At 43.0% G+C, this 27,830-nt stretch overlaps 1 protein-coding gene across 3 annotated transcripts; it reads right to left on the bottom strand.

Annotated features, from left to right (window-relative positions):
- Positions 1 to 26,845, bottom strand: LOC115143424 (tumor necrosis factor receptor superfamily member 1B-like). 3 transcript variants are annotated; one of them, XM_029683842.2, is made up of 9 exons: positions 26,644 to 26,845; positions 5,701 to 5,806; positions 5,207 to 5,332; positions 2,680 to 2,835; positions 2,442 to 2,535; positions 2,154 to 2,341; positions 1,657 to 1,731; positions 1,476 to 1,540; positions 1 to 1,362 (listed from the first exon to the last, which is right to left on the bottom strand). In XM_029683842.2, exons 1-9 carry the CDS (start codon positions 26,719 to 26,721, stop codon positions 883 to 885), a joined length of 1,368 nt encoding a protein of 455 aa, XP_029539702.1. In that variant the 5' UTR covers positions 26,722 to 26,845; the 3' UTR covers positions 1 to 882. The 3 variants fall into 3 exon arrangements, with proteins under 3 accessions (XP_029539702.1, XP_029539703.1, XP_029539704.1); XM_029683843.2 differs by lacking the exon at positions 26,644 to 26,845 and adding an exon at positions 26,486 to 26,584; XM_029683844.2 differs by lacking the exon at positions 2,680 to 2,835 and having other exon boundaries at positions 26,644 to 26,844.
- Positions 26,846 to 27,830: the final 985 nt, after the last annotated feature.

The raw sequence follows: 27,830 nt of genomic DNA, 5'->3' as shown, positions 1-27,830 counted from the left end.
TTTGAGTCTCTGATATTTATTAAAGTACAAGGGGCAGGCAATAGGCAGGCCGAGGACAGGCAGAAGTTCATTAACCAGGTCAGAGTCCAAAAGGTACAGGGAGACAGGCAGGCTCGAGGTCAGGGCAGGCTGAATGGTCAGGCAGGAGGGCTCAGTGTCAGGGTAGGCAGAACAGGTCGGAACCGGGAGGACTAGAAAACAGAGACTAGGAAAAACAGGAGCATGGAAAAACTTGCTGGTAGGCTTGACAAGACAAACTGGCAACAGACAAACAGAGAACACAGGTATAAATACACTGGGGATAATGGGGAAGATGGGTGACACCTGGAGGGGGTTGAGACAAGCTCAAAGACAGGTGAAACAGATCAGGGTGTGACATTTTGTGGGGGAAAACTCATTCTGATTGGCTAGGCCTGGCTCCCAAGTGGGTGGGCCTATGCCCTTCCAAGCCCACGCATGGCTGCGCCCCTGCCCAGTCAATAAAAATCCATAGATTAAGGCCCAATTAATTTATTCAAATTGACTGATTTCCTTCTATGAACTGTAACTCAGTAAAATCTTAGAATTTGTTGCATGTTGTGTTTATATTTTTTTTCAGTGTATATTTACAACATTCACAGTAATTACATACATTACTCACATATCAATCATTCTTTGAACAGTCATTGACAATCTATTCAGGTGCTCAAGGCTTTCCAGCACAGCACATTATGACAAGTCCATGCCTAAGACACATGAACAGTCATTCTGTGCAGTCTCTCTCCACCAATTCAGTCAGCAACAGTAGTAGCAATCATATAAAAACAGAGACAACAACCAGTGTGAAAAAACATAATTAAAACATAATCTATTGTCTGGTGCTGTCCTATCTGCTGCCAGTCCTCAAACATCATTTCCACTCTCCTGTATTGCCGTAAATGCCTCTTTTCCGCCCTCTTGCTGTGGCATGTTGACATACACCTCCTCCTCCCTTGATAGAGGGAGCTCAGGGTCAGCCTGGGATGAGTCTATGTGGGTGCGGGTAGGTGTGGAGCATGACCCATTTCCTAAGGTCACAGGGTAGTTAACAGTGATGTTGACATTAACTAGGGGACTAGATGGCAAGGGACTGGTAGGCTGGGGGCTGGTGGGTTGAGGGCTGGGCTGGGTGCTGGGCTGTGGAGGAGTGGACTGAAGGGGGCCTATTGACAGGCCCTCCAGGCTGTTGGAGCACTCTGACACCCAGGTCCTTCTAGTATCTTGCTGGTTCTCTGCCTGACTGGGATTGCTGCAGTTTCCCTTTCCCATCAAACATTGCTGCTGTTCCCGATAGCTAGTGATGAATGAACTGTTCTGAAGAACCATTGGTCCGTCACTATCAAACTGAGAGAAAGAGCGAGAGAGAGATATGCGATATGTTAAAGATTGAGTTGAAGCTGTTGAAATGTTCTTGTCTCCAACATATGCTTTACTTAGGTCAAATAGAAAAAACTCACTTTAATGGCCTCCCAATTTCCATTTCTATCTTCTATAGAAGATACAAGCCTGGACCCTATGAAGGCTGTAAGAGAACATAGTAAACCTACAATAAAATGTTGGTATATGCATATCTATCCTTACAGTCGGCCAATTATATTGTTATTACCCTAATCAAGTGCTTAGTCTCTAATGCTTTACCTTTCTTGTAAATGACTGTGCCTATGATCAGCAGCAGGATAACACCTCCGATAACACCTCCGATAACACCTGAAACTAATAGACACAGGAGCAGAGGTACAACCCAGCGGTATCCACACATAGGAGAGATGGAGGCAAAGAAATGTAAAAATCCTGAGTGTGGTCCAACAACTTCATATCTCTGACACACGGACTACTGTACAGTTGTACAATCTTAATTTGATCACTTTTTTTGCTGAAAATTCTCCTGCACAGCGAGAAAATGCAAACGTGTAATGTATTCAAGGTTTAAAAGACTTCTAAAGTTTGTCATTTCCACTTTAAAATGCCAGACTTGATTTTCCATAACAAAAAATGTATCAACCCCTTCAAAATATTTCCATTAATTGTAATCCACATAATAATTCACATTTCCTCTTGCTGCAGGATTATTTTCTTGCTGTAGCAAACTTTCTCAATTTAAGATCATACATCTGTATATAGCTGCCTATATTTACCTATACGAAGGTCAAAGCCTGGTGATTTGCCATCTGTATGCAGGCTCTGTAGACTTGGCGTGGTATGCCCTGTACCAGAGGTCGGAATTGTGGTCGGTGGGCGGGTCGGTGGTCTAACCTTAGGTCCACACACAGCATTTGAGGTGGTGTTACCATAAGTCAGTACACCCCTTCTCTGCGACACACAGCTGAGGATACAGTGTCATTGTTAACATAATAAAGTTAGTGTGTGTGTGTGTGTGTGTGTGTGTGTGTGTGTGTGTGTGTGTGTGTGTGTGTGTCACTTACTCTGTGTGGTGCTGGCAGGTCTGGGTGTAGGAGTGCTGGTCAGAGAAGGTTCCATTAGGGCATGGTGCACACTTCACATCTGAATCTGTTGTCCCTGAAACATTCACCAACACAAACACATTTACAGTGAACAGTCATATTCAAACTTTCAACTTTCAGTATAATTTTCAATGAGGACAGAAACATGTTGAATTTGTGATAAATACGGTCAGGCCGAACTCCTGTCTAGCTATAGTACCTTCTATGGCAACACCATGGCCAGGCTGGCAGTGTGTATAACTGCCACACTCCTTACAGTTTGGGTGTTGTTCCATTATGCAGAACTTCCCAGTCTGGCACATACACTGGGTTTTGGTGGTGCTAGAGCAATCCTGGGCATACTGCAGGCCTTTGCCTTCTCACATAAACAAATAAGATGCTCATTACAGATTAGGTGTATCAACTCACACACACACACGCACGCACACACACACGCACGCATGCACACACACACACACGCACGCACGTACGCACACACATAATCCTAAGGAAAAAATAGAACAAATCTAAATCACTGTTACAGTGCCTTCAGAAAGTATACAGACATTTTTACTAATTAATAAAAAATAAAAGTGAAATGTTTTGAGTAAATAAGTATTCAACCCCTTTGTGCTTAATTTTTGAATGACTACCCCATATCTGTACCCCACACATACAATTATTTGTAAGGTCCCCCAGTCAGGTAGTCAATTTTAAGAACAAATTCAAACTCAAAGACCAGGGAGGTTTTCCAATGCCCAGCAAAGAAGGGCACCTATTGGTAGATGGGAAAGAAAAAAAAATCACACACTGAATGTAACTTTGAGCATGGTGAAGTTATTATTACACTTTGGATGGTTACTCCACAATACAGGAGCTGAAGTTACTCCACAATACAGGGGCTGAAGTTACTCCACAATACAGGAGCTGAAGTTACTCCACAATACAGGAGCTGAAGTTACTCCACAATACAGGAGCTGAAGTTACTCCACAATACAGGGGCTGAAGTTACTCCACAATACAGGAGCTGAAGTTACTCCACAATACAGGAGCTGAAGTTACTCCACAATACAGGGGCTGAAGTTACTCCACAATACAGGAGCTGAAGTTACTCCACAATACAGGAGCTGAAGTTACTCCACAATACAGGGGCTGAAGTTACTCCACAATACAGGAGCTGAAATTACTCCACAATACAGGGGCTGAAGTTACTCCACAATACAGGAGCTGAAGTTACTCCACAATAAAGGGGCTAAAGTTACTCCACAATACAGGAGCTGAAGTTACTCCACAATACAGGGGCTGAAGTACGACGTTCGCCTGATTTAATCACACTGTTCGCTTGGGAACGGTTCAGTAGGAAACCAGAAATCTAGTCGTGCTGAGGAGAGCTTTTGTGAAAGCTGTCCCTTCCGCAAGGAAGATAGGCGAGAATGACCAGTTGGGCGAGTGGCTCCATTTATGGAGGCAAGGGGCTCACTTCATTCGCCACTCAACCTGTCTGTCTCCAACAGATGATGTGATTGGTTACTTCGAATGTTCTCGAGTGGCTTAGTTAGCTAATAACTAAGCCACTCGAGTGACTTAAATCAGCTTGAAAATCAATGGCATGACTAGAAAATGGCTGTCCAGTGTCTTATTTGGGTCACCCACTGGGCACAGACGTCAATTCAATGTCTTTTCCATGTTAGGTCAAATGAGTTCCATAGAAATGACGTGGAAACAACATTGATTCAATCAGTGTGTACCAGTGGGAAGTTGCTAAGAGTTCTGCACACCTGGTTTGTCCATGATTATTATTTTTAACTCTTCAATGATTAATAACAACCAACTTGAAAGAGTTGAAGAGTTAAAAATAATAATAATGGACAAACCAGGTGTGCAGAACTCTTAGCAACTTCCCACTGGTACACACTGATTGAATCAATGTTGTTTCCACGTCATTTCTATGGAACTCATTTGACCTAACATGGAAAAGACATTGAATTGACGTCTGTGCCCAGTGGGTGACCCAAAAAAGACTCACAGCTGTAATCACTCCCAAATGTGATTCTAACATGTATTGACATGTTGAATACTTATCTGATCAAGATATATTAGTGAATCAAATGCTTTATTTGTTAAATAATGAAAAAATCTGGCTACAGACAGAAACAACATAACATTCTGAAGTCATATGGGGCTGAGTCTTACAGGCATGGGAAACAACATAACATTCTGAAGTCATATGGGGCAGAGTCTTACAGGCATGGGAAACAACATAACATTCTGAAGTCATATGGGGCTGAGTCTTACAGGCATGGGAAACAACATAACATTCTGAAGTCATATGGGGCAGAGTCTTACAGGAATGGGAAACAACATAACATTCTGAAGTCATATGGGGCAGAGTCTTACAGGCATGGGAAACAACATAACATTCTGAAGTCATATGGGGCAGAGTCTTACAGGCATGGGAAACAACATAACATTCTGAAGTCATATGGGGCAGAGTCTTACAGGCATGGGAAACAACATAACATTCTGAAGTCATATGGGGCAGAGTCTTACAGGCATGGGAAACAACATAACATTCTGAAGTCATATGGGGCAGAGTCTTACAGGCATGGGAAACAACATTGGGTATGGATACGGTGGGAACATGTGTCTGAGCAAGTGTGATGTCATTAATGTTTGTTGAAATGAAATCTTTCTGAAGGCACTGTATATAACATGACCAATCATTTACTGCAATATAATCCACCCACCTTCTGAACACTTGGGACATCTGAAGCATTTTGTGAAGTAATTGAAGGTCCCACTGTATTGGCCACTGGGACATGGTTCACACACTGTGTCTGAGGTAGTGCTGCATTCATTCTTAAGGCGTGTCCCTGTCATGACATTTAAGCAGTAAGGCACGAGGGGGGTGTGGTATATGGCCAATATACCACCGCTAAGGGCTATTCTTAGGCATGACGCAACGTGCAACCCCCGAGGTGCCTTATTGCTATTATAAACTGGTTACCAATGTAATTAGAGCAAAAAAATACAAGTTTTGTCATACACATGACATACTGTCTGATATTACATGGATGTCAACCAATCAGCAGTCAGGGCTCGAACCACACAGTTTATAACAATGCATTACTTACAGTAATCATCTCAGTACATGTACACCGTACATCTTTCTATCCCTGAAATCCTTACTTTCATATTATGTACAGAAACAGTTTAATTAATGTTGACGGTCATCTCTTACCGGGAGCACACTTGCTGCAGCACAGGTTTATCAGTGTGTTATAGTATTCAGCTGTTTTGTTGCGACAGGCTTCAGCAGAGTCTGGTGTGTATGGCAGAGTGTACACCTGCAGAGAAAAAGAGACCATGAAAGTGCACCTGATCAGGAGGAATGATGAGTAACATGTCCACCAATATTTCCCTTTTTCTTCTATTTAAACTTCTAGTACAACCCAAGGGTTGGATATTGTGTCCGAAGAAGACCTATTATATTCTATCTGTTGGAGACGAGGGAATATACACTGAAACATTTAGTGGTCTAGTCATTATTTGCCAATAGACACAGGGCATGTAAAACACACAATGTACTGACAGTAAAACACATTTTTAAAACCTGTGTGTCTCCAGTGTCTTGTGTATGACATGAAGTGGTAGGAGGAGAAAGGAGAGAGAGAGACTTTTGATAAGCTGCCAGGACTGGCTACGTGGTCTGACTGAACAATACAGCTATACCACTGCCAAGGCCTCACACGGTCATCCTCCCTCGCAGCCTTTAGGACAGAATGCCTTTAACAGCCATTTCCTTTTCACGTATGGCAGCCACCCAAAACAAACACATAACAAATCAGGGAAAGTGAATCTGGGGTTTTATTGACTGGAGGAAACCCTCTATCTTTTAGTCTGGCACTCCCCTAGGGCTCGTGTCATTGAGGAAGGTGGTGACTACAGAGGCGCCACTCACAGGGTGGGGAGCAGTTACATGAGGGAAGAGAAATAAAAGACTGTGTTCCCCACAGCTCTGCCACATTCATATAAATGCCCTTGAAGTGATGACAGTGCTTCACGCTTTGATGCCCTTCAGGACAGACAATATGTGTAGAATACTATGTACATTATGCACTGGGAGTGCGACCCTAGTCTCTGTGTCTTTGCTTCAAAAGACGATGCAAGCCGATCATTCACTGTGAACACTTTAATTACAATAGTAGTCAGAAGAATGATGGGAATAGTTCTAAACATGTTGTCACGCCCTGTTCTTTCACATGTCCTCTTTATTGTCTCCACCCCCTCCAGGTGTCGCTTATTTCCCCCAGCCTATTTATCCCTGTGTTTCCTGTCTCTCTGTGCCAGTCTATTTATCCCTGTGTTTCCTGTCTCTCTGTGTCAGTTCGTCTTGTATGTTTAGTCAAGTCAACCAGCGTGTTTTTCCTGTACTCCTTTTGCTATTCTCCTTTTTCTAGTCCTCCCGGTTTTGACCCTTCCCTGTTTCTGGACTCTGTACCTGCCTGTCTGACCATTCTGCCTGCCTTGACCACAAGCCTTTCTGCCACTGTACATCCTGGACTCTGATCTGGTTTTGACCTTTTGCCTGTCCACAACTATTCTCTTGCCTACCCCTTTGGATTAATAAACATTGTAAGACTCCAACCATCTGCCTCCTGTGTCTGCATCTTGGTCTCGCCTTGAGCCTTGATGCATGTAGTTATAAAGATGTGGTTTTAACAAGAGAGAAACAATCAAAAGGTACAATTAGTCATGAATAAGGAATAATCAACAACACAGCAATTCGTTGGATATATGCACAGTGGCGTGTATTCATGGATGCCAAGTGAAGCCAGGCTTCCCCCTCAAAAATTGACCAATTTATCTTTTGTCTCTCTGTTTCATAATTTTCCTTAAATTCGCAGGGCTGAATGTATCTCTCACAGGAGAAAGCATTGAACCGAGTGAAACTGCGCCCCTCTGTCTCTCTATGTGTAAGCCATCTATCTGATGTCTGGTCCAAATGAGTATGACATTGATTGCAAGGGAAGCCAGCTAGCATTTGGCCTCCCTTGATAGAAAAAGTAGAAATAATTTGCCAATCAGCGTTGAGCTAAACTGAGTTGAGCTCAATTGTGAATGGTCCTGGCACACTCAAAAGAAGTGTCAAGGGAAGCCAGCTTGGATTTTGGCGTCAAATCGCATTGAGCGAATTGTTGCATCTCGTTGTGTTGTTGTCCTCCGGTGGCTAGCTAAAATTGGAACTTTCCAAAATTAGTCATGGCTGGAGATAGGGATTTGGACTTGTGGTTGTAATTCTCTGTACTGGCCAATGATTATAAAAGTGATTCTGATCCAACCATTAATTCATCAATTGTTGTCCCCCTGGCCTGACAGGATGGAGGTTCAATATGTAACTAGATGTAGAAGGCTAATGTTAACAAGCTAACGTTTCCCATGAATGGAAGTTAGGCTAGTGAGCAAGCATTTTAGCCAGGTAGCCTAGGACAACAACAAATTAAAAGTGTACTGTATAACAGAGGGATAGACCGTTTTCGTCAACATGAAAGAGAGGAGGATCACATTGGCGTTTCTCTACAAGTAGGCTGAGTCAACATGTTTTTCTACTTGCATGAACATGAACGCACACACACACACCCGTGCACACAGAAACCAGAACCATGGACAGCCACGTCATATTTAGCTTACGTTGATTGGTGCTGGAAAAGTGGAGGCAGCGCTTTGTGGACTTCACCGGACAGAGGTTGAAATCCAGTATGATAAAACAAAGGTGTGGTTGAATTTATTCTGCCACTGTGTCTTCTTATTGTCTCAGCCTTAAGGCCTATATATCACGGTCGCAAAGCTAATTAATTAACAGGTTAAAGAGCAAACAATGCAATTATCACAACTCATTGGTTGCAATATGTTTTTTTTTCTTGAAACTTGAAACTTAGCTCAATGACTGGAAATCTGCAGGAACAGTTAGCATGCTAGCAGTTCTTGTTCATCCGACTCTGGGAAAGTAGATAACGGTCTTCATTGCCAAAATTTCGAACTGTCCCTTTAATATGGAGGAAATTGGAGCCTGAGCCCTCTGCACTGACTGTGCAGACATTTTCTTCACTGACTAGTGAGCAACAGCAGGAACTCCTGAAAGTGTCTAGAGTTGGGTTGTAACGCATAGGGGTATTTGACATCTGTGCAGTCGTCAAATTGGCTAAATTTGCGACAGGAAAAAGTATTACATTTAGTGGGGTAACAGGGACAGAATCTAAAGCTATGCAATTACGACCCATGCTGTTTACAATAGGTCCAGTAATAATACCGGGCTCATTCTTTATGGTAGCTGGGGTAGAACCAATTTTGAGTGTGGATCATTTTTTGCTAATGGATTCTAAAAGGTAACAAATTAAAATTGGCACGACAAAACACTTCTCGCAAGCTCAGAAAACCTTAGGGGTTTTAATTGTGAGACACTTAATTCCATCTTATTCTGAAATAGCTTTACAGAATTGACGAAAGGGAAGAGGTGTCCTCGCGAGCAATTAGAGTGGAGTTAATATTGTGAACAATTGTTTGTAGAGTTAAAGAAACAATTGTAATTGTAGAGTTTAAAAAAGCAATTGTGTCAAGCGCCAGCATATCTTTGCCTTCTTGGGTACAGTGGGAATCGTCATGTTAAACTTCTGTTTTTGCCAATTATGATTATGCATAGCTTAACACATTATTAATACTTGTCATATTTGTGTTTCTTTTTCTTTTCAAGTCTTTTGCTATCACTCTCTTAGGAACCCGAAGGAGGAGGAGAAAGACAAAAGCTCCAGCTGAAATGGCATTATCTGTACAACAGCGGAGGTAATGGCACATAGAGTATGCATAGTGTGATTATAAATTTGAGGCCAGGGCTTTATGCCATGAAAGCGGATTACATAGTCAGAGGCCATAAGTCTCTGAGGTGTAAACATACAAATCAACTGAGAATATTAATCATGTATTCATTTCAAAGTTTATATCATGTTGAACAGTATGGAGTTACTATTCAAAAAGGAGGGACTGTTGGATAATAGCTTGAAATATACTTATTCATGTTACCATACTAGAACTTATTGATTACCTTGTATAAGGAATATATATATTGGGGTCAATGAAGGGTGGATAGGAACTTGGTTTATGGAAAGTTACTGAGTGAGACATGGGGAAGTGCAGGAAGTTCATATTATTTTCCATATTTCTAAGGAGGGAGGAGAAGGGTAATAGTTAGTCTCTGATAAGGCAGGCCAGCTGAGGAACTAGGGAGGAGCGAGGAATTCGGCTTGAGGTCAAGTCAACCCTTGGGAGGGGGGCCAGAGGGGCCACCACAACGACCCTCTTACTACAGTCCTATCTCACACACTTCCACACCCACAAAGGTTCTAGCATCAGGCAGGGCCATAACCACACCAGTGAGAGGAACTAATTAAGTTCCTGCCTAGCAACAGAGATGTATTGGCTGTCTAGATGTGTAAGGAATAGGAGGTTATAAATATATGTGATTGTGTAATCATGCTGTCTTTGCAGCTGTATGACCCAGTGGGTGAATAAACTTGGTTTGAGCTTTTTCTACTGATCCGTTAGAATTTTTATACATTTTAAAGAAGACACAGGGATTGTAATATTTTTCCTAGAGTAGACGTTGACACTAATTACAGGCAACTTTGTGAGATTATAAATGATGTTACAGTCAAAATGTTTAGGGTTATGTATGTTATAGCAGAGATAACATGACGTAACGTGTAAAGTTACCACTCAAATCTGAAAACTGTTTTTCCCAAATTCCACCAAAATGTCTCCCGTCCCACTGGGGGAGACAATACACTAGACCAGTGTATACAAACATTCCGGAGGCTTACAAAACCACTCCCCTCCCCCACCCAGGACAGTCTGATCAGCTTTCACTCTTCCTACTCCCCAAGTATTTACCCCTCATTAAACGTGTGAAACCATCAGTGAGGACAGTCAAAGTGTGTCCAGAGGGGTCAGACTCATTACTACAGCACCAGTTTCAACATCAGACTGGAGATTGGTTGCCACTCAAGCCACCCTTGACTCCCATACGGACATTGAAACATATGCTTCTTCCATTCTGGATTACATCAACATCTGCATCAACAGTGTCACCACCCATAAACTAATAAATACCTTCCCCAACCAGAAGCCTTGGATGAACAGAGAGGTCTGACTACTGCTAAAGGCACGCAACGCTGCTTTCAGATCTGGCGATGCGGAAGCCTACAGATCTTCCAGGGCCAACCTGAAAAAGGGCATCAAGATGGCTAAACATTACCACAAACTGCCGATTGAGGAGCACTTTAACAACAACTCCGACCCTCGAAGCATGTGGCAGGACATCCAAGCCATCACAGACTACCGGCCAAAAAACCTACCCCACAGCCAGCGACGTCTCCATCGCCAACGAGTTAAACAGGTTCTATGCTCGCTTCGACAGGGACAACAAAGATCCAGCCATCAAAGCTGTGCTCCCCCATGTCGACCTCCCCCTCAGACTATCGATCGCAGATGTGTTTTCTGCACTGAGCAGGGTGAATGCATGCAAGGCTGCTGGTCCTGATGGCGTCCCCGGTCGTGTGCTCAGAGCATGTGCTGGGCAGCTGGCCGAGGTCTTCACTGACATTTTCAACCTGTTACTGGCCCAGTTAGTTTGTCCCCACGTGCTTTAAGACCGCAACCATTGTGCCAGTGCCGAAGTAGTCAACCGCATCAAACCTGAATGACCTGCTGCACTCACCCCCTCCATCAGGAAGTGCATCAAAAGACTGGTTTTTGCCTCCCTCCAACACTGGATCCCCACCAGTTTGCCTACCGACCGAACAGGTCTACAAAGCATGCCATCTCCACAGCTTTACACTCTGCCCTGACCCACCTGGACAAAACCAACACCCATATGAGAATGCTGTTCATAGACTTTAGCTCAGCATTCAATACGGTCATTCCCTCTAATCTGGTCACCAAACTCCATGACCTATTGATCAGCCCCTCTCTCTGTAACTGGACTTTGGACTTCCTAACCAACAGACCCCAGTCTGTCAGGTTAGACAACTTCACCTCCTCAACCCTGAACCTGAACACCGGTGTGCCACAGGGCTGCGTGCTGAGCCCCCTCCTGTACTCCCTCTTCATCTACGACTGCGTTCCTGTACACGGTTCCATTACCATTGTCAAGTGCGCAAACGACTCCACGGTGGTAGGCCTGATCAGTGACAATGACGAGTCAGCCTATAGGGAGGAGGTCAAGCATGTGCCTGCATGGTGCGTGATAACAACCTGGTCTTCAATGCAAAGAAAACCAAGGAGCTCATTGTGGATTACAGGAAGTCTAAAAGCTGTAGCCACTCCCCAGTTCTCATTGATGGCACTGAGCCGAGGTGGAGCGTATGCCCAGCTTCAAATTCCTGCGTGTCTATATCTCTGAGGACCTCTCCTGGACCCTTAACACCTCAACCCTGGTCAGCAGCAGCATCTGTACTTTTTGAGGAGGCTGAAGAATATGGCCCGACTGTCTCCCAAGATCCTGGTGAACTTCTACAACTACACAGTCGAGATCATTCCGACTAACTGCGCCACAGTGTGGTTTGGCGGATGCTCCGTGGCTGACCGGAAGGCCCTGCGTCGGGTGGTGAAAACCACCCAGCACATCACTGGTGTCCAGCTCCCTGCCATCGTAGACCTCCAGCGCAAGCGGTGTCTGCGTAGGGCGTGAGGCATCATCAGGGATGATGATTCCACAAACTGTTTGCCACATCCATGCCACAAACTGTTTTCCCTCCTACCATCAGGCAGGCGGTACAGGTCTCTACATTCCCACACTAGAAGGCTCAAGAACAGTTTCTTTCCAGCTACTATAACCCTGCTGAAATCTGTGACATGGCACTAGCCATATCCACCGCCCACTGCGTAGTACTGCCTCTCAGGGACCTTGTTGTGTTACTCTCTTTGCACTCTTCACGGTACTAAAGGACTCTGACATTGCTTTGCAAAATCTGATTAAGGACATAATTCAGTTGTACATGTACATGTCTACCTCGGTAATCTCATTGCTGCTATCCCTTTATTTCAGTTGCATGCCTCCTTGCACTTTCAATTTGCCTTCATTGCACATTTAGACTTGCCATTTGTACTTGCCATTTGCCTTCATTGCACATTTAGACTTGCCATTTGTACTTGCCATTTGTACTTGCCATTTGCCTTCATTGGATATTTAGACATCCCACTTAATAACATACATTGTACTTAATTGTTTCACATGTACATTTTTTGTACTCTTTTATTTGCTCTTCTGGTTAGAAGCTAACTGCATTTTGTTGTACTGTACTTGTTCAATGACAATAAAGTTGAATTAATCTAATCTAAAGTGGGCCTTCATCACTGTTATTCATGTGAGAAGGTGGACGTGAATCCGGATCTCCTGCTTGTCAAAACACTTCCTTAGTCCACAGCCAGTCTTCAGGACTAAACAGTTGTACCGAACCACCCTTGTTACACTGGGTATATGGGGCATGGTTCAGATTTGAGATAAGTAGACAACATGGACTCAATAACATCTTTACAACAACATATTTTTTATATGTCCATGTTTCAACTTATCTCAAGTCTGAATAGGACCTAGGGAGAAAGTTTTTTGTGAAGTCCCACATTTATTGTTTCATACCTTCATATCAGAAGAAAAAATGTTTATATTAAACGCAAAATGTGAACTTCAATCATTGTGCTGCTGTACTGTTCCCCCAGGCTGAGGCATGAAGGTGGAGAAGGAATTTGTGGCAGGTGTGCCCTCTAGCAAACTCGATGGTAAAGTATAAACTAGGCAAGTTTGCATGTGCCTCCCCGGGATTTGGGTCATTTACAAACTCAGACAATTAAGAGCACACCAAACGCTCAGATTAAACTCTCCAAAAACAATCCAAGAAAGTGTGTGTGTCAATGAAAATGTGAGTACACAATGTTATCACATTGAAGAAGGAAACTCAATAAGAACATTTGTTTTGTGTAGCATTTTGGCCGCTAATGCTATTTGTCCAAGTAAATCTGCCATTTTGATTAATTGATGTTTTCTTGATGCTACATGTAGTTGTTAATTGACACGTCATTGTTTGCAACTTTCGTGCACTTGTTTTTATGCAAAGGAAGGCCTGCTTTTAGTTACTACTGCTGGCTAGTTTGCCTACTAGTTTTATCTACTGTTTGATGTATACCCAACATGCTCTATGGTACACTAAATAGCCACTGCCAGTTTAGCTTGCTCTAGCTTCGGCCTAGGTCTTAAAAACACTAAGCGGGATTCTTCTTCTCCCTACAGTTTTCAGCTGTCAGCTTCGTCCACGACTGGCTCATGTGAACTACAATCCCGACACTGTTTTACCATTTTGTAACCTCAATCATTGCTTGCAATATGGCTTTCGAAAAACATATAGCCCTTATCTTTCATCAGCGATAAAGAATCCTTCAAATAAAAATGCTTACTATGGCAATTTTACATAGATCCATACAGCTATGGGTGCCTCCATCCACCAAAACTACACTTCTGCTACACATCCCGAGAACACACAGGTGTTCGGCGTGCGCTAGATAGCTAATTAGCACAGGTGGTCACCTCTGTCTTCCGTCTGTTTTCCGTAAACAAGCCCTATAGCATGCAGATATGGCTGTGGAAAACTATCTCTACAAATGGTCTGTATCAATTTAACCTGAAAAGTTTTTATTATTTCTTGCTTCCAAAACCGTACCGCAAGCGACCAACCATCTGGCTCTCAACAAAACTAACCGTACAGAAGACTTCTTCGTCCAATGACTCTTATGTGTAATGGAATGGAATTGAGAGTTATGATTAGGGCTGGGTGATATATCGAATTAATTCAAATGTATGTTTTTGCACATTATTTCAAATGCCTATATCGCAAGAATCAAGGTTTGTTGTTTTTCATTTTTATGAGCGTCTATGTCCTATTAGACCCTGGTTCGACCCCGGCTGTATCACAAGATCCTGGTGAACTTCTACAACTACACAGTCGAGATCATTCCGACTAACTGCGCCAAAGTGTGGTTTGGCGGATGCTCCGTGGCTGACCGGAAGGCCCTGCGTCGGGTGGTGAAAACCACCCAGCACATCACTGGCCGTGATCGGGAGTCCCATAGGGTGGCGCACAATTGGCCCAGTGTCGTCCGGGTTAGGCCAGGGTTTGGCCAGGGTAGGGCGTCATTGTAAAATAGGAATTTGTTCTTAACTGACTTGCCTAGTTAAATAAAAATGTCAGCTTGTTCTCGTGTTATATTTTTGGTCTTGTCACTTTCGATCCTCCTGTCCGGTCTGCACCCCCCATTTACACCAGAGATCCGTAAATAATGACTAGATCCCCAAACAATGGGAGTCGTTGTCCCGAACACGGGAAGGCATGCGACAAGTTTAGGTCCCTAATAAGCCCTAGAAATACATTGGGCTTATTAATGACAGAGTGAAACCTTTCGCTTCACCTCTTTCTCTATGGTTTACACACACACACCAAGCTCCTCCCCTGCCTCTCACAAAGTTGAGAGATCACATCTTCCCCTCTGACAAGCGGTTTCAATTCACTATTTGCATTTGAGGTTTGGTCCAAGTCCAACATAAATCGGTCATATGTACATCAAAACACATTGAGACATTATTTTAGCTGAAGATTGTTATATTAGCTGTCTAGTCTGTATTTTTTTATATATAAATGTGCAATAAACATAACACAATTGTATAAGGAATTGGCAACTCGTTCTCATTGTCAGAAATAAGCTAGGTCACTTGATTTCAACATCTGAACATAGTAGACAGGGTAATATGCTTTTCAAACTCTTGGAGACAGACACGGGTGTGTTCATAACAATTCAAATGTTAAGCCTTGTTAGCTAGCAAATAGATCCTAGTTGGCTCATCACTAGCACCTGGGCTTGAGATTGTTCATTTTCTATAGCCTGCTACAAGAAGTTAGTCATTATTAGTGAATGTGCATTTTACATGGTTCTAAACTTCTAAAAAATACACGTCCTCTCACTGTCAACTGTGTTTATTGTCAGCAACCTTAACGTGTGTAAATATTTGTATGAACATAACAAGATTCAACAACTGAGCCACACACTGAACAAGTTCCACAGACGTGTGACTAACAGAAATGTAATAATGTGTCCCTGAACAAAGTGGGTTCAAAATCAAAAGTAACAGTCAGTATCTGGTGTGGCCACCAGCTGCATTAAGTACTGCAGTGCATCTCCTCCTCATGGACTGCACCAGATGTGCCAGTTCTTGCTGTGAGATGTTAACCCACTCTTCCACCAAGGCACCTACAAGTTCCTGAACATTTCTAGGGGGAATGGCTCTAGCCCTTACCCTCCGATCCAACAGGTCCCAGACGTGCTCAATAGGATTGAGAGCTGGGCTCTTTGCTGGCCATGGCAGAACGCTGACATTCACGTCTTGCAGGAAATCACGCGCAGAACGAGCAGTATGGCTGGTGGCATTGTCATGCTGGAGGGTCATGTCAGGATGAGCCTGCAGGAAGGGTACCATATGAGGGAGGAAGATGTCTTGCCTGTAACGCACAGCGTTGAGATTGCCTGCAATGACAACAAGCTCAGTCCGATGATGCTGTGACACACCGCCCCAGAACATAACGGACCCTCCACCCCCAAATCGATCCCGCTCCAGAGTACAGGCCTCGGTGTAACACTCATTCCTTCGACGATAAACACAAATCCGACCATCCCCCCTGGTGAGACAAAACCACGACTTGTCAGTGAAGAGCACTTTTTGCCAGTCCTTTCTGGTCCAGCGACGGTGGGTTTGTGCCCATAGGCGACATTGGTGCCGGTGATGTCTGGTGAGGACCTGCCTTACAACAGGCCTACAACCCCTCAGTCCAGCCTATTGCGGACAGTCTGAGCACTGATGGAGGGATTGTGCGTTCCTGATGTAACTCAGGGAGTTGTTGTTGCCATCCTGTACCTGTCCCGCAGGTGTGATGTTCGGATGTACCGATCCTGTGCAGGTGTTCTTACACGTGGTCTGCCACTGCGAGGACAATCAGCTGTCCGTCCTGTCTCCCTGTAGCGCTGTCTTAGGCGTCTCACAGTACGGACATTGCAATTTATTGCCCTGGCCACATCTGCAGTCCTTATGCCTCCTTGCAGCATGCCTAAGGCACGTTCATTGCAGATGAGCAGGGACCCTGGCCATCTTTCTTTTGGTGTTTTTCCAGAGTCAGTAGAAAGGCCTCTTTAGTGTCCTAAGTTTTCATAACTGTGACTTTAATTTCCTACTGTCTGTAAGCTGTTAGTGTCTTAACGACCGTTCCACAGGTGCATGTTCATTTATTGTTTATAGTTCATTGAACAAGCATGGGAAACAGTGTTTAAACTATTACAATGAAGATCTGTGAAGTTATTTGGATTTTTACGAATTATCTCTGAAAGACAGGGTCCTGAAAAAGGGACGTTTCTTTTTTTTCTGAGTTTAGTTTAGTTAACTTGCAAAGTGCATTTTCAAAAGCCAGATCAGGATGATTGCAAAAAGCAGGTTAAACTATTTAGAAAAAATCATTAAAACATTAGTGGGTCTTATGGTTGTGGAAGGCTTCTATTTAGCCCGTCACAAGCCCTGAATTCCTTTGATTATTGCTGAATATTTGAAATGTAGTGTATTTTTCCTTTAAATTATACAATGCTTATTTCGAGAAAATAATAAAATTGAAAAGTATAAATTGAATCGCCCATATGTTTTCTTTTTTTTAGATTGTTAGGCCATATTGCCCAGCCCTTGTCATGATCAAGGGCTAGCTTTGGCCTACCACACATGTTATTGCATCCCACTTTTGCCATTCGTATTGTGCTCTTGCTATGCTGTTGCTATGTTTGTATAGCTTTATTATGAATATGTTTTTTGCAAATTGCTATTGATATGTTTAATAATGCTATTCGTAGTGCAATGTTTTACAATTATAGCATTTTAATTTAATTTTAATTTTACCTTTATTTAACCAGGCAAGTCAGTTAAGAACACATTCTTATTTTCAATGACGGCCTGGGAACAGTGGGTTAACTGCCTGTTCAGGGGCAGAACGACAGATTTGTACCTTGTCAGCTCGGGGGTTTGAACTCGCAACCTTCCGGTTACTAGTCCAACACTCTAACCACTAGGCTACCCTGACCTAATTATGCATTCATGTACTAACATTATTGCTTGTTATTATTAGCTTTTTCTGTGTCCCTGCAGAAAACCATAGATGCATACTACACTACCCCCAGGCTGGCCAATCCTAACCAAAGTCAATCAAGACCAGAATCAGACTAATGCCAACTGAACTTTCAACTGTCATTCATATCATGACTCAACAATACAGTGATTCAAATCATATCAACAACCTTCCATGCCATGTACCATCTGAGTATAAAGACTCAGGCCCTGGGCTGACGTTTTGTACAAGTTGTGTATGAGTGCTACTGCTAACATTAGCAGTCATTGCATGTATTTTTTCCATGAATATGAAATATAATGCCACATCTGTTGATTTTTAAGAATAACATGATAAATACAATGTGTACCAGTCAACAGTTTGGACACACCTACTCATTCCAGGGTTTTTCTTATTTTTTACTATTTTCTACAATTGTAAAATAATATTGAAGACATCAAAACTATAAAATAACACATATGGAATCATGTAGTAACCAAAAAAGTGTTAAACAAGTTCTTCAAAGTAGCTACGCTTTGCCTTGACAGATTTGCACACTCTTGGCATTCTCTCAACCAGCTTCATGAGGTAGTCACCTGGAATGCATTTCAATTAACTCATGTGCCGTGTTAAGTTCATTTGTGGAATTTCTTTCCTTAATGCGTTTAAGCCAATCAGTTGTGTTGTGACATGGTAAGGGTGGTATACAGAAGACAGCCCTATTTGGTAAAAGACCATATGCAAGAACAGCTCAAATAAGCAAAGAGAAATGACAGTCCAAAATTACTTTAAGTCAGTCAATGCGGAAAACTAAGAACTTTTAAAGTTTCTTCAAGTGCAGTCGCAAAAACCTTCATGCGCTATGATGAAACTGGCTCTCATGAGGACCGCCACAGGAAAGGAAGACCCAGTGTTACCTCTGCTGCAGAGGATAAGTTCATTAGAGTTAACTGCACATCAGATTGCAGCACAGAGTTCAAGTAACAGACACATCTCAACATCAACTGTTCATAGGAGACTGCGTAAATCAGGCCTTTATGGTTGAATTGCTGCCAAAAGGCCACGACTAAAGGACATCAATAAGAAAAAGACACTTGCTGGGCCTAGAAACACGAGCAATGGACATTAGACCGGGGGAAATCTGTCCTTTGGTCTGACGAGTCCAAATTTGCGATTTTTGGTTCCAACCTCCGTGTCTTCGAGACACAAAGTAGGTGAACGGATGCTCTCTGCATGTGTGGTTCTCACTGTGAAGCATACGAATAGGTGTGGGGGTGATTTGCCGGTGACACTGGGGTGTTAACTAGAGGTCGACCGATTATGATTTTACGATACCGATTATTGAAGGACCAAAAAAGCCAATACCGAATAATCGTCCGATTAAAAACTAAATGTATTTGTAATAATGACAATTACAACAATACTGAATTAACACTTATTTGAACTTAATATAATACATCAATAAAATCAATTTAGCCTCAAGTAGATAATGAAACATGTTCAATTTGGTTTAAATAATGCAAAAACAGTGTTGGAGAAGAACGTAAAAGAGCAATATGTGCTATGTAAGAAAGCTAACGTTTCAGTTCCTTGCTCAGAACATGAGAACATATGAAAGCTGGTGGTTCCTTTTAACATGAGTCTTCAATATTCCCAGGTAAGAAGTTTTAGGTTGTAGTTATTATAGGACTATTTCCCTCTATACCATTTGTATTTCATTAACCTTTATTGGATGTTCTTATAGGCACTTTAATATTGCCAGTGTAACAGTATAGCTTCCGTCCCTCTCCTCGCTCCTCCCTGGCTCGAACCAGCAACACAACGACAACAGCCACCACATCGAAGCAGCGTTACCCATGCAGAGCAAGGGAAACAACCACCCCAAGGCTCAAAGCGAGTGAAGTTTGAAATGCTATTAGCGCGTGCTAACTAGCCAGCCATTTCACTTCGGTCACACCAGCCTCATATCAGGAGTTGATAGGTTTGAAGTCATAAACAGCGTAATGCTTGATGGATGCACAACAAAGAGCTGCTGGCAAAACGCACGAAACTGCTGTTTGAATTAATGTTTATGCTCCTGCTTCTGCCTAACACCGCTCAGTCAGATACTTAGATACTTGTATACTTGTATGCTCAGTCAGATTATATGCAACACAGGACACGCTAGATAATATCTAGTAATATCATCAACCATGTGTAGTTAACTAGTGATTATGATTGATTGTTTTTATAAGATAAGTTTAATGCTAGCTAGCAACTTACCTTGGCATCCTGCATTTGCGTAACAGGCAGTCTCCTTGTGGAGTGCAACGAGAGAGAGGCAGGTCGTTATTGCGTTGGACTAGTTAACTGTAAGGTTGCAAGATTGGATTCCCGAGCTGACAAGGTGAAAATCTGTCTTTCTGCCCCTGAACGAGGCAGTTAACCCAACGTTCCTAGGCCGTCATTGAAACTAAGAATGTGTTCTTAACTGATTTGCCTATTTAAATAAAGATTAAATAAAGGTGTAAAAAAATATTATTATTATTATTATTTTTTAATCCGGGAAATCGGCGCCCAAAAATACCGATTTCCGATTGTTATGAAAACTTGAAATCGGCCCTAATTAATCGGCCATTCCGATTAATCGGTCGACCTCTAGTGTTAACCCTGGTGTCCTGGCTAAAATTCCCAATCTGGCCCTCAAACCATCATGGTCACCTAATAATCCCCAGTTTACAATTGGCTCATTCATCTCCCTCCTTTCCCCTGTTCCCTAGGTTGTTGCTGTAAATGAGAATGTGTTCTCAGTCAACTACCTGGATAAATTAAATAAATAAATAAATACCCCTGTGCACAAAGCGAGGTCCATACAGAAATGGTGTTTCGAGATCGGTGTGGAGAACTTGACTGCCCTGACCTCAACCTCCATCGAACACATTTGGGATTAATTGGAATGCTGACTGCAAGCCAGGCCTAATCACCCAATATCAGTGCCTGACCTCACTAATGCTCTTGTAGCTGAATGGAAGCAATGTTCCAACATTTATTAGAAAGCCTTCCCAGAAAAGCAGAGGCTGTTATAGCAGCAAAGAGGGGACCCACTCCATTTTAATGCCCATGATTTTGGCATGAGATGTTCTACGAGCAGGTGTCAACATACTTTTGGTCATGTACTGTACCTTATCAATATAAAAATGTGAAAATTTTGTTACTTAATAATAAAAGTTTGAGTTGGACGCAGCAATCCAGCCTGTCCAGTGTGCACCCCACAATGTACCAGTGGCCATGAAAGCAGCTACGACAAATACGAAGCAGATGGCCACATCATATCCATCACCGAGCCTACAGACCGGATAAGTAATATGGATATCGTCAAGAAACCAGACAAGCTACGGATATGCATTTATCCTAAACACTTCAACCGGGCTCTGCGTTGTTCACATTACATTATGCCCACGTTGGAGGATGTTCTTTACAAGCTCCCAAAGGCCAGAGTCTTTACGCTCGTGGACACCAGAGATGCCTTCCTGCAGTGCAAGCTTGACGAGCCCAGCAGCTACATGACTACCTTTTGGACACCCTGGGGCAGGAAGAGGTGGTTGAAGCTTCCGTTTGGTGTCTCCGTGGCTCCAGAGGTGTATCAGCGGAAACAGCATGAGCTGTTGATGGGACTCAGTGGCGTGGAACCCATAGCAGATGACTTCCTCGTAGTAGGCAGTGGAGACAGTGATGAGGAGGCAGAATGTGACCATGACGCCAAGCTGCTGGCCCTGATGGGCAGATGCATACAGGTTAAGCCAAGGCTAAACATAAAAAATCTTCAGTTTAAAGTGCCAGAGGTCCACTTTCATGGGAGCATTTTGTCCTCCACCGGATTGAAGGCGGATCCTGAAAAAGTGAAGGCTGTCTTGGAAGGCTGCGCTTCGTCAGATTCGTCACTTACCTGGCCAAGTTCCTACCGTGGCTCTCTGAAGTGTCTGAGCCACTAAGGAGGCTCATGGACAAGGACACCATCTGGCATTGGGTCCCAAAACACGACACAGCAGTGAGGGAAATAAAACAACTGGTCACCCAGACACCAGTACCACGATACTATGATGTGTCAAAACCTGTCACGGTTCAGAGTGACTCGAGCCAGTATGGACGTGGCTGTTGCCTCATGCAGGAGGTCCAGCCTGTGGCATTCGCCTCTAGGGCACTCACTCCAACAGAGTAGAACTATGCCCAGATAGAGAAGGAGTGCCTCAGCATTGTGTTTGCATGCTAATGCTTCCACCACTACCTGTACGGGCGCGACAATATTACCGCAGAGACATATCACAAGCCCCTTATTGCTATATTCAGCAAGCCTCTCCTGAATACACCGAAACAACTGCAGAGCATGCTACTGGCCTTACAAAACTATAACCTGAAGGTGGTGTATAAGCCAGGGCCAGAGATGTATGTGAGTGACACGCTCAGCAGGGCTACTGCATCCACTTGCTCTGTTTGTAAGCTGCACACTGCGTGCATGAATAACACGCAGTGTGCAGCTTACAAACAGAGCAAGTGGATGTTGAACACATCAACCAGGCTGACTACCTCAATGTTACGGACCAGCACCTTATACAAATCAGACAGCACACAGACAGGGATGAGCAACTCCAGGCATTGAGGTCTGTGATTCTGATGGGCTGGCCCGACTGCAAGGAAGAAACTGCTTTAGCCGTCAGAGAATATTGGCCAGTCAAAGAGGAGCTTAGTGTTCAAAACTGAGTAATATTCAAGTGTCAGAGAGTCGTTATTCCCCGGTCTCTGCGCCCTGAGATGTTGGCACGCGTGCACTCAAGTCACATAGGAGGTGAGGCCTGTTACAGACAAGCACGTGACACACTGTATTGGCCAGGAATGCAGAGTGAAATCAAAGACTATGTCAGTAAATGCACAATCTGCAATGAATATGCCATTGAGCAACAGAGAGAGACGATGATGTCCCACGAGCTACCGATGCGCCCCTGGCAGATAGTAAGTCTAGATCTCTTCCAGCACAGTGGCAAAGACTTTCTGCTGGTAGTCGATCATTATTCAGACTTCTTATTCTTATTATCATTATTCAGATTGACCTCCTCCACGACCTCTCAGCAGAGACAACAATCAAACGCTGCAAGGCTCAGTTGGCCCGCTATGGCCAACCAGATAGGGTAATTTCAGATAATGGACTCCAATATCAGGATTTGAGTTCCGAAAATTAGCTGCAGAATGGGAATTCGAGCACATCACCTCATCACCATGACACCCAAAAGCTAATGGGAAGGCAGAGTCGGCAGTCAAAATCGCAAAGAACCTCTGCAAAAAAGCTCTGTGAGAGGGCAATGATGCCTGAAAAGTAATCCTGCAGTGGCGCAATACCCCGACAGAAAGCATGGATAGCAGTCCTGCTCAGCGCCTCATTGCACGGCGCTTAAAAGCAGCTCTACCAGTAGCCAGCACTCTCCTGGAGCCATGTGTGGTGACAGACGTGCTGGTGAAGTTATGTCACAGAAGACAGGTCTCCAAGTTCATCTACGACAAATCAGAAAAATACTTACCTGAGCTCAGGGTGGGTGAAACGGTGCGAATGAAGCCACTACCAGGGGACCGGACAGGCCTCTGGAGACTCAGATCCTTTGTACAGAAAGTGGCACCACGCTCCTACTTGGTTGAAGTGAATGGATCACTGTACCATCGTAAAAGGGTTGACCTTCGGATTGCTGAGCCAGCACCTACTCAGAACCCTGATGGTCATAGGGGTCGCATGACAAAAGAAGGAACCCCAGCAAGTCACATGGGGCCTGAGGCACTGGGCGAAGAGCCAGGGGATCACAGGTCGGCCACTCCCTCGCCCATCTATACTCCCCTTAGACAGTCAGGTGACACGCCTGTGCGGGAACCCGCAGTCCTCGCAGACAAGCCCCCTGTCTTTTCACGCTGTGGGCGTCAGTCCCAGCCATCAAAAATACTTCATCTGTAGGTTTCCCATTAGGGATTGTTGACAGACAGAGATAAAAGTAAAGAGAGTATCAAAATGTGTTAAGTTGTTACATGAGGAAGAAAAAAAATAACTAAACTGTTCATGTTGGAAATTATTACTAGGTTTGTTTTATTAGTGAATTGACAGCTCCTGTCCTATTTTATAAAAGGGAAGATGTTATGGGTGTAAGATGGCACAGTGATGCCATCTGTTGGTAAATGTTAATTACTGCAACTCCAGTCTTTTTACCGGTGTGCTTGAGATACCCGGATGTATTGCAATGTCATGAACAAGACTGGTTACTTGCATCAATGCCTGTCTCGTCATTTAACATTCAAACAACGGTGACATGATATCATTGTCGTGAAGTGCAAATGAGCAATAGAAAACCGATTGCGCAAATGACATCATTCAGATTTTTTTTCCCCGTGACGCCCCCGGCAAGATGCCCCCTTGGGCGGCTGCCCATAACGCCTATACCTAAATCCGCCACTGATCCACAGCTAGGTAATTTAAAAAATGTACTATTGACCATCTGGGGCTAAATTGTAGGCCTGCTCCTGGTTTGGTATTCTGATTTATTTAATTTCTTTCTGAACAGACAGCAGTAATTATATAACTATGGCATATGTATTTCAATGTATCTTGCGTGCTGCAGCACCTCCAGAACCCCTTCGTTCTGCTATGATTCTATAAGGAAATAAATGATGAAGTGCAACGCTGGAGAGATGAGAGTAGCAGGCTCATGTCTATCAGAGTAGAGAGAGGGAGAGAAAGTGAATCTCACTTGGGGCGGCAGGGTAGCCTAGTGGTTCGAATGTTGGACTAGTAACCGGAAGGTTGCGAGTTCAAACCCCCGAGCTGACAAGGTACAAATCTGTCGTTCTGCCCCTGAACAGGCAGTTAACCCACTGTTCCTAGGCCGTCATTGAAAATAAGAATTTGTTCTTAACTGCCTTTTAAATAAAGGTAAAAAAAATGATAAAAGAAAATAATAGTTCTCTGCGGGCGATGGTCTATATAGGCTACAATGTTGCGCAAATCGTAAACCCAGGCCAGCACAACAAGAATCAATTATCAGGTACGTTTTCACATCACGTTTTTTAGAAAGCAGCCAGGAGAATTACTGAGGAGTCAAATTGAATTAGCCTAACTTTGATTGCTTTTATTATAATTTTTACATTGCAAACTGTGAAAAGTATTTTTAATGCCATGAGAGATACCGGATCCTGGTAAATGGGTTCAGGAACGAAACCAAAACTGAGAGGTACCGGATCCTGTTCAGTAACAGACTGTTAATTACATGACCTACAAGTATATGTTTCCGACATTTTCTGACCACTGAACAACTATTGATTTAGGGCTCCTGAGTGGCACAGCGGTCTAAGGCACTGGATCTCAGTGCTAGAGGCGTCACTACAGACCCTGGTTTGATTCCAGGCTGTATCACAACAAAGTCCCATAGGGCAGCGCACAATAGACCCAGCGTGGTCTGGGTTAGGCAGGGTAGGCCGTCAATAAGAATTTGTTCTTAACTGACTTGCCTAGTTAAATATAATATAAAATAAAAAACAATTAACAAAGTCGCAAAGAAAACACGAGCTGCCTCCACCATTTCAACATAATCAAATCACCTCTTCTTATTCTAATATAGTGACAACTGAAAGATACCAAAAACTATTTACTCCAATCAAGGTAAGCTAAATATGATGTGGCTGTCCATGGTTTTGATTTGTGTGTGTATGTTGTGCAAGTAGAAAAACATGTAGACTCACCCTACTTGTAGAGAAACGCCAATGCCATCCTCCTCTCTTTCATGTTGATTAAACATCTGGGGTGGCAGGGTAACTTAGTGGTTAGAGCTTGTGTTGTGGACTTGTAACCATAAGGTTGCAAGTTCAAATCCCTGAGCTGACAAAGTACAAATCTCTCGTTCTGCCCCTGAACAGGCAGGTAACCCACTGTTCCTAGGCTGTCATTGAAAATAAAAAAATGTTCTTTAACTGACTTGCCCAGTTAAATAAAGGTTTTAAAAAATCTATCACTCTGTTATACAGTACACTTTTAATTTGTTGTTGTCCTAGGCTACCTGGCTAAAATGCTTGCTCGCTAGCCTAACTTCCATTCAAGGGCAACATTAGCTTGTTAACATTAGCCTTCTACATCTAGCTACATATTGAACTTCCATCCTCTCGGGCAAGGGGCACGACAATTGATGAATTAATGGTTGGATCAGAATCGCAATTATAATCATTGGCCAGTACAGAGAATTAAGTTAAACCACAAGTCCAAATCCCTAACTCCATCCATGGCTAATTTAGGAAAGGGACAATTGTAGCTAGCTAGCTGGCGGACAACAACAGAACGAGATGCAACAATTAAAGTTGTTCTGTCAGTGATGTATGCTCTCAATGGGATATGATAGGAGTGATGCCAAAATCCAAGCTGGCTTCCATGGGCACCTTTTTTGGTGTGCCAGGACCATTCACAGTTGAGCTCGCTCGCTCAGTTTAGCTTAACGCTGATTGGCTAATTTTGTATAATTGTATCAAGGGAGGCAAAATGCTCGATGGCTTCCCTTGCCTACAATGCTATGGCGGCAATAATGTAATACCCGTTTCGTTTGGACCAGACAGCATCAGATAGATCGCCTACACGGGGGCGCTGTTTCGTTCGCTCGGATGCTTCCTCCTGTGAGACACATTCAGCCTCTTGCGAAATGAAAGAACATTATGAAACACAGAGACACGAAAGATACATTATTTAATATTTTGTTTGGTCAATTTATTTGAATACACGCCTCTGTTAAGCACTGAACCTACCTGCATTTGTCCTGTAGAAACTGTCGTTTGCATTTTCCGTTTAGAGTAAACGTTTTTTTGTAGCGTTTTGCATTACCCCGCCCCCTCCTCATTACACCATTGTCTCGCTTATTTTGGTCGCTCAACCCAACTTTCCTTAAAGTCCGCAGGACACTTACCGTGTTCTCAACAGGCTGAACCATGATCGCGAGAAGTATCCTTACTGTAAGGATGCCACTGACAGTGCTTAGTATCATGATTTATACAATTATTATTGCCCCTTTAAGATCTTGAGAAAATAGTCCATATAATACTGAAACCGCATAGATTGCCTAGCCTACAGAAGAATGCTCGAATTACCGCCCCGACGGCAAGATAAACGAGTTTCCTTGAAATGCTGAGTGTTTGAGGAAACAGAGGGCGTCTTTCTACTTTCAGCAGTTATCCATGTAGTAACGGAATTACTATTTCTAAACACTTAATAATTCATAAACAAAATCTCAAATATATTGGTAGGTCTACCATCAAATCCAAAATCAAATCGATGTATTGGTGAGATGCTTCGTAAACCACAGGTGTAGATTAACAATGAAATGCTTACTTATCGGTATTTTTCCAACAATGCAGAGTTAAAGATAAAGATACAATTAAAATATAAGTAGTGACACGAGAAATACATACATGTTACTTCTGGGAACTTTCATTATCCTCGATCCTCACGAGGGAGAGAAATGAGAAAATATTTTAACGGCACAGTATGTGGGTTTTGGATTACGGAATTACAAGGCACAATACAATATTTCTTAAATTTACAGAAGGAAAACAATTTTGTGTTTTGATCATTTCCTATACCTTTTAAGACTTTTTCTAGTATATGTTTTCTAAGACCCATTTTCCATTGGTTTGTCCAGAAATCAATGCCTTTACTTGTGCCTTGAAAAATGTACCTATGCCTTAATTTCCCAAAAATATAGACCCTTAGCTTTCATTTGACACCTAATTTGATATTCTCCTATTTCTGTCAAGGAACAGACTGGAGATCATACATGTAGGTTACTGTATAGCAATGTCTTGAATATAAATTCACAGAACAATGCTTGTGACCAGATGTAGGCTACTGATAACATAGAAATTATATGCGGCTTCATGTCTGCAAATGTGGATCATTTTATTTGAAAGAGAAGTGTATGATTATTGCTCTTCCCTGTAAGAGAACATTAAGGCAGTAGCCTTGTAAAATTGTCATTGTGTTATGCTGTCTTTAAAATGAAAATATGCCCTATGCTGAACATGGCTATGTTTGAGTATACATTTCCCAGACAGTCTATGTATTACTTCACAATGAAAAATGGTATGCTCTTTACAC

This window comes from Oncorhynchus nerka, linkage group LG15, assembly GCF_034236695.1.
Source record: "Oncorhynchus nerka isolate Pitt River linkage group LG15, Oner_Uvic_2.0, whole genome shotgun sequence".
In the NCBI taxonomy this organism is placed as follows: Eukaryota; Metazoa; Chordata; class Actinopteri; order Salmoniformes; family Salmonidae; genus Oncorhynchus; species Oncorhynchus nerka.
This window is presented reverse-complemented; position numbering and strand designations above follow the sequence as displayed.